This window comes from Austrofundulus limnaeus, unplaced genomic scaffold (genome assembly GCF_001266775.1).
Source record: "Austrofundulus limnaeus strain Quisiro unplaced genomic scaffold, Austrofundulus_limnaeus-1.0 Scaffold436, whole genome shotgun sequence".
In the NCBI taxonomy this organism is placed as follows: domain Eukaryota; kingdom Metazoa; phylum Chordata; class Actinopteri; order Cyprinodontiformes; family Rivulidae; genus Austrofundulus; species Austrofundulus limnaeus.
The window spans coordinates 408,575-415,803 of record NW_013952838.1 but is presented as its reverse complement, the minus strand read 5'-3'; the positions used below and the strand labels follow the sequence as shown (position 1 = coordinate 415,803).

The 7,229-nt window shown below is 38.8% G+C and overlaps 1 protein-coding gene across 1 annotated transcript in view; it reads left to right on the top strand.

Annotated features, from left to right (window-relative positions):
- Positions 1–7,229, top strand: part of col5a2a (collagen, type V, alpha 2a) — a 42,673-nt gene that overhangs the window by 19,359 nt on the left and 16,085 nt on the right. The window contains exons 2-8 of the mRNA XM_014024699.1: positions 4,555–4,800; positions 4,966–4,985; positions 5,060–5,092; positions 5,178–5,210; positions 5,333–5,386; positions 6,449–6,541; positions 6,656–6,727. Coding sequence (XP_013880153.1) covers positions 4,555–4,800; positions 4,966–4,985; positions 5,060–5,092; positions 5,178–5,210; positions 5,333–5,386; positions 6,449–6,541; positions 6,656–6,727 — 551 coding nt within the window. The remainder of the gene's footprint in view (positions 1–4,554; positions 4,801–4,965; positions 4,986–5,059; positions 5,093–5,177; positions 5,211–5,332; positions 5,387–6,448; positions 6,542–6,655; positions 6,728–7,229) is intronic.

Here is a 7,229-nt window from a genome sequence, read left to right as displayed (position 1 = left end):
CTAGTGGTCAGAGGCTGAACTACAACATAAAAATGAACGGCTGGCAGGAAAGTTGACATTTTAAACCTTAATTAAAAATCGATACAGGGCTTTAGAATATATTTAATATACAGTATCGGGAAATGAAATATCGAGATATTTCAGTGTATCGATATTTTCTCACACCCCTAATTTTTACTACTTTGCGCTAATTTTAGCTTCCTTCAGATTTTTTTTTGCTAAAAGTTTTTTCTGCTTTTCCAGCTATCTTTTTGCCTTTTTCAGTTATTCTGCTCATTTAAATATTTCTGCTTCTTTTTAGGCTCTTTATGGTACTTTTACGACTTTTTTTCAGCAATTTAAGCTACTATTTTCAACTAATGTTAGCTGTTTTCAGCTAAATTCACCTTTTTGTRATAATTTGTTACTTCTTTCAGCTGCTTAATTCAGCAGACACTGAACCTTCAGATTCTTTGTGCTAGATTGAGCTTTTTCAGCTACCTTTTGTAGCTTTTTGAGCTATTTTACAACAAATTAGTTTTTCTTTTTGTCTGATAAAATCTTTCAGCATGAATCGTTCTCTAGTTTGTAACATTTCTGCAGAACTGCACCTCTGAAGATCTGAACTGTGACTTTAAAACCCAAACAATCAAAGAAACTTGGTTGTTTTTGGAGTTTGTGCTCATCTTTAAATCAACATAAAATGACTCACTGTTTCCATTCGGTCATTTTTCTAACCCACTGACTCGTTGCTGCCAAAGCTTCCCCACAAACACTCTGCGTTATGAGTATTTCCACACAAGCCAAGGAAAAATCCATAAACCATCCTCATCTTTTTATTTATTTTTTTTATTTGCCTTCCCACATCTGCCAGCTACATCACAGGAGTAGTTTCCTCAGGTTTTTCCTGAGTGAAGACAATGAATGGATCGCTGTTATCTGGCTGAGGTTTTGTGTCTGAGTAAGATCTGTGGAGAGAGCAGACGCTTGAGTCACGCTGAGGTGATGTTTCATGTTTCATGAAGCTGACTGATGGAAAATTCAGAAACAGAAATAAGAGGTTAAAAAAGGAAAAAAAACGTAACAAATTAGCTGGGACTGGGGTGAAAAGTGAACATCGTCTTCCTCCTTCAGGCCTGTGGTTTTTCATCTTTTTTTCTAAAACCACACTTCTCTTCCAGTAAATCTCAAACGTTCCCAACACGCAGAGTTTCAAGTCTCTGAAACCTCAACAGGAAAAATGGTTCCCAGCTCAGCAGCTCAGCCAGACGAGTCTGGACTGAAGTTTTTGTTGTGTCAGCATCGAGGTGGGCCCTGGTGGACCTCTCTTACCGTTAAAAAACGTGGGGTTTGTCAGTTTAACAGACTTCTGTAAAAGTGTTAAATTCTGCAAACATTTACGCAGAGATGACTGGATCTAGAGCTTAATGAGTCGTTTGTTTCAGAGTTGTTCTTCGATGTTAAACGAGTGATGTCATCACACACAGCACGCGTGATGTAGCCCCCCGCTCTGCCTGTTTCACGTGAAAAAGCAAAGGAGGCGTGATCGTCTCTGTGGCTGAAAAGAAAAAAGTGAAGGTATTAGGAGGAGCAGAGGCACACAGCTCAGTTCTTATGARTCGTTGTCAGAAGTCGTTCAAACAGCTTGAATCCGTTGCAGAAGTCAAATCTCTACTTTTGGGTGATGTTGCTCAAATATCCATCATCGTTTCATGTTGGCTGCTGAAAAGATTAAATTAAATCTGTGAGTTCAGATTTTTTTAAATCCCCAAAATGTTTAAAATTGCTGCTATTTTCAGAAAGTTTTGTCTTGTTGACCAACAGTTCCCTTACGCAGCCGTGTAATGTTTGTGTTTTTTGTTTTTCTGTAAAACTTCTGACCTCATTTTGGAGTCATCTAGTGTCACTTTTTGATTTAGAGACTTTGATTATGTAAATAAAAACACATTTTCTTACATGTAGGTGTGAAAAAATGATGCTTTATTGTTAAAACTGTAAAACTGCAGGGGCGGAGCTARGATTTTTTGCAGTKGGGGTGGCACTGGGGTGGCCGAGGTGGTTCATGCAAATGAAGAAAAGCAGTCTGGATTTGAAAATTAAAGATGGCTGCTACAGCTAATTCCAAATGGCTTAAATTTATCTGTTTTTAAAAAATATTATATTTATTTTTTGTTTATTATTTATTTATTCTGAAAAATAGTGAGCTAAAGGTTGTGTGATCGTAGTTAGGAATGATCAAAGCATTCTGAATGCTGGTCACAACTTATTAGTCAGCCATTTTTAGACACACAAAACTGAAGATTAGTGTAGAAATAGCAGAAACACAATCTTGGTGCTAATCAAAAATTCAAGATGGCCACCACAGCTAGCTTTTAAAAGATTATAATACATCCATTTTAAAATTTATAAGATGAAATTTGTTGTGGCGTAGCTAAGAATGATCACATGCTGACTGCTGATGCTAATCCCAAATTAAGCTAATCACTAATGCTAATGCTAATTTTACAAAGGGCTTTAATTCAGCTATTTTAAAACAATTATACATTACAGTGGTATCAGAGAACAATCGAAATGCAAATWCAAAATCTAAGACCCCACCRCTCTTATCAGTTATTAAGGTGTGGCACCTGGGGTGGCCAATCAGGTGCCAGAGGGGGCACTTGCCACCCTGGAAACCCCTCTGGCTCCACCCCTGCCTGTCCATCTGTGTGTGTTTGGGGACTATTTCTTGTTCAAGCTCTAAATTGATAAATCTTTAGGAAAGTTAAACTAAACAGCTGAACACTTATTAATTTCCAGGTCAAAGGTCACATGTTAAAAACTTAACTTTTAGCTTGATCTTATCTAGATGGAACACTTGAGTTAAACCCGTTTGTTCCGATTTAATTCCAGTTCAAGAGTTTTATTTAATAATTTTTATGTGTTTAAATTTTCTGATACATGATCTGTTTTCTTCAACGTCATCAGGATGTGTTTGAACATTCATTTTGTTCTCCAGCTGTTTAAAACAGGAAGTGATGCTCGAGGAGTCGGTCTTTAATGTGTCTCCTGAACAAGCTTTTTTTTCTCTCCTCTCTGCTGTCAGTCATCAGATTTACCTGCTGTGTAAAGCTCACAGCTGCCACCTGCTGTTTACAGCAGAAACAGGTAAAAAGCTTTCGGGTCCTCGACTCAGAACTGCTCCGATCTGTTTTAGAGGCTTTAGAGAAACCCGTCAGAACAGACAGGARGTCCGTGTCCACCATCACGTCTCTGGTTTTAACAGGAACGAAGCAAAAACACGTTTCAGACCTGCAGATTATGCTTCAGTGAAATCACAGACTGGTTCAAAGGAATGTGGGGAGAAAAGCGTCTGCATGTTTTCTGCTCTGAAAGTGACTCATGTTCGTTATTAGCTGCGTTTGGAGGAAATGACCTCATGTCTGACTGCTGTAGACTTCACTCTGTAAGCCTCGCTYCACGATGGAAACATTAAGGAAAGAAAACGTGTTTCTTTCCTGCAGGTTTATTCTGCGTCTCGTTAATGTCTGTGCAGGGTCTGCAACCTGCGGCTCTGGGGCCACATGTGGCTCTTTGGTTCCTCWGCAGTGGCTCTTTGAAAATGTGACCAAACWWAACAGAATTTAATTTTTTTGTTTTTTGTTTTTTATACAACAGAAATCAATTTGTATGGACATACAGTATATGATCGATACTTCTAATTCAAAAAGTAAAACCTGTTAGCTCATGCTAGCCTGTTTTTTACTTAAATAATTAAACTTCTTTCTATGATATTTTTCTCAAGTCCATCAGAATTACCTTTAACGAATTTGAAGACTACATAATAAGAATTAGAAAAATATACCTGAATAGTTTAGTTGTACTAGTTTTTATGAAAGTCATTAAACTATATACAGTATTTTTCTTGTTTATACAAATATGATATTTTCATTTGTCCTGATGTGTAAAAATAATAATAAAAAATAAAATTTACAATGTATTATTTAAGTTTATGATGTCACCTCCCCTGGCCATAAAGGTTCCCAAAAAAGGCCTYGAAAATGCCCACGGACCACCAGTTGATAATCACAGTTGTAGCTAGTTTTGTGGCTCTGCACACCTTTTATTAGTGAGMCAAGCAGCACAAATGTCTCTTTTGATCATAAAGGTTGCAGACCCCCGGTACAGGGGGTCTGCTTGGTCCAGTCCTAACAGTGGTCTGGTGTTGAGTTTGATGCACCTTTACTTTCTTTTGCTTTTGTTTATTTGTGTGTTTTGGAGTTTGCATCCCTCTTGTGTTCACACCTGTCATYGCTTTAGACTCTCATTAAAATAAAACACGATCAAAAGAAGATTTTTGTTCTGTTTAGCGGTGGTGGCCATCTTGAATTTTTAAATTCAGAGTGATTTTCTTTATTTGAATGTGCCCCCCTGAAAAACACTTTGGCCACCCCCTTTAAAAAAGTTAGTTCCGCCCCTGTTCAGAGCTTTAAGTGATCCAAAAACACTTTTATTTTTGTTAATAATGAAAAATCWGTTTGATTTATGAATAAAAACTCGTACGTTTACTGATTTCACCCCCTCTCCTCGCTGCAGAAGGCGAGCCGAGCTGCACGGCGGACGGTCAGACCTACATGAACAACGACATCTGGAAGCCGGACCCCTGCCGGATCTGCGTTTGCGACAACGGCAAAGTCCTCTGCGATGAAATCTCCTGCGACGAGCTGAGTAACTGCGAGAAGGTGTACGTCCCGGAGGGCGAGTGCTGCCCCGTCTGTCAGGGCGACACATCCAGCGGCGGTGGAGGCGGCGGMGGCGGCGGCGGAGGAAACGATGGGTTTGGTGAGTCAGACCTCTCAGGAGCAGCTGAGCGTCGTTCACATCAGACTCTGAGGGTCAGCAGGTCTTACCGCTCTGACCTGAAGAGTTGGTTGTGTTTGGCCTCAGCTTATTTCAGATGTATCTCTGTGTTCATTGAACTGAAAAGTGTTTTGTTCCTCCGTGCAGGTGGGGGCAGAGTTTATAAGGTACGCAGCTCTTTGTGATTTCTCACGTATTTAACGCTCCATCACGTCGTCTGACATGTTGTCTCTGTGTTCAGGGTCAGAAGGGAGAACCTGGAGAAGTTCCAATCGTGAGTTTATTTTCAGCTTGTTGAGTGTTTCTTTTCAAAGCTGTCGGTCAAAGGTCCGATCTAACTGATGTCTGATTGTCTGCAGGTGTCGGGGATCAGAGGCCGTCCAGGACCCATGGTGAGTTTATTCTTCTTCTTACGGAGTCAGTTTGGTGACACAACTTCCCCTTAAAATTGATTTAAACTTTGTGTGATTTGTTAATGTTCGCCTTTAAAAATGATGTGTTTTTATTCCAACAGGGACCTCCCGGTTCACCTGGGTTCAGAGGAGACCGTGGACACAAAGGCAGACCTGTACGTCCCTCACAAGCCTGCGCAGACAAAAAGACAAATTTTATCATCAAAATAGAGTCTGAAGATTTTACTGATGTCATAAAATAAAACATAATTGGTTTATTAGCTGAGACAGCCTTTTGAAATCAGGTTTACTCTAAGACTTAATTAAGATGTAGATCAAAGAAAAGCAGATAAATGTGTTTCATCACAACATTTTTGTTTCCACAGTCTTATGAACTGAGGGATCGAGTAAAAGAAACATTTTAGGTTGTTTGAATAAAGATTAAAAATCAAAATGTCATCTGGAGAGTTTAAGTTATTGGAAGAGTTACAGCCTTTTGCCTTTTGTGTTGCAAAAACTAAACATTTAAAGTTCTGAACAGGGGCGGAACTAACTTTTTTATAAGGGGTGGCCAAGGTGTTTTTCAGGGGGGCACATACAAATAAAGAAAATCACTCTGGATTTAAAAATTCAAGATGGCCACCACCGCTAATTCCAAATGGTTTTAATTAATCAGTTTTAAGAAATATTGAGCTGAAAATTGCGTGATTGTAGCTAAAAATGATCCAAACAACAATCTGAATGTTGACACTTTCAGACACACAAAGCCAAAGATCAGTGTAGACGCAGCTGAAAACACTCTTTACCCARTTTTAAATGCTAATCAAAACCACAGCTAACTTTAAAAAGGCTGTAGTTCAGCCAATGCTAATCGCAAATTAAGCTAACCACTAACGTCTGTAATTTTAATCATACACAGCTGACAGTGTATATAGTACCGTATCAAAGAACAATCTTTAAATCTAAATTTAAATACAAAAATCTAAGATTCCCGCCCACTTGTCAGTAATTTGGTGGTGGTACCTGCCAATCTCTGGCTCCGCCCCTGGTTCTCAACCAAAAAAATGAGAACAAAATTATATCAAAYTGAACATTAAGCTACATTTACACATTTTTGTTTTTATGTTTAAGTTCAGTAAAATCCACAACCATAAAAACTTTAAAGTCACTGATTGATATAATTTGTTTTTGAAGTGATTGAATCAGCATTTCATGTTTTTTTTTTTTGCACCTTTTAGGGACTGCGTGGACCTCCGGGTTATGATGGAGAGCCGGGTATACCAGGTCAACCCGGTGAGCCAGGTCCTCCAGGTCCTCCCACACACCCAGGGGTACGAGRCATAAATAATAAAACAGTTTATTGATGTTTAAATGTGCAGTAACTGTATTTATTCACATGTACTCAGACTCCACTCAGATTCACTTTTTATTATTTGTACTTGCAGGGGTTGGGATCTCAGATGGCTCAAGGATTTGACTCAAAAACAGGACCTCAAGCCATGCTGAGTGGTGCAAGGGTAACTGGTCACTTCATTAATTAAAACTTGTAACTATGCTTAACATCCTGACGCTTACACACGTCTCGCTGTATCAGCAGAACCTCCGACGACAGGATGTAGCTGCAGATCTGGAGCGAMTAAAAGTGTCTGTGACRTGTTTATCCTAYAAAAAGTCAAATAAAAATATTTATATTTATTAAACTCGGCATTAAACGCACAATTCTACGCATAGCTTTTGAACTGAAATGAAACAGGAAGTGACATCAAAGGGGAACTTATGAAGAAAATGAACTTTCTGGTCTTTGTTTATTGAATATTTGAACTCTGACTCTTCATCTTTACGATGGACTCGCAACAATCTAAAGCAGTGGTTCCCAAAGTTGGGGTCAGGACCCAAAGTGGGTCATTTTTGCCTTATTTGCCTAAAATATATAAATGTAGAATAATAAATGTTACTATGCCCATGTTTAGTTGACCTGATACGTTTATTATCCAAAATTAGTAGCAGTGACCTGTGCCC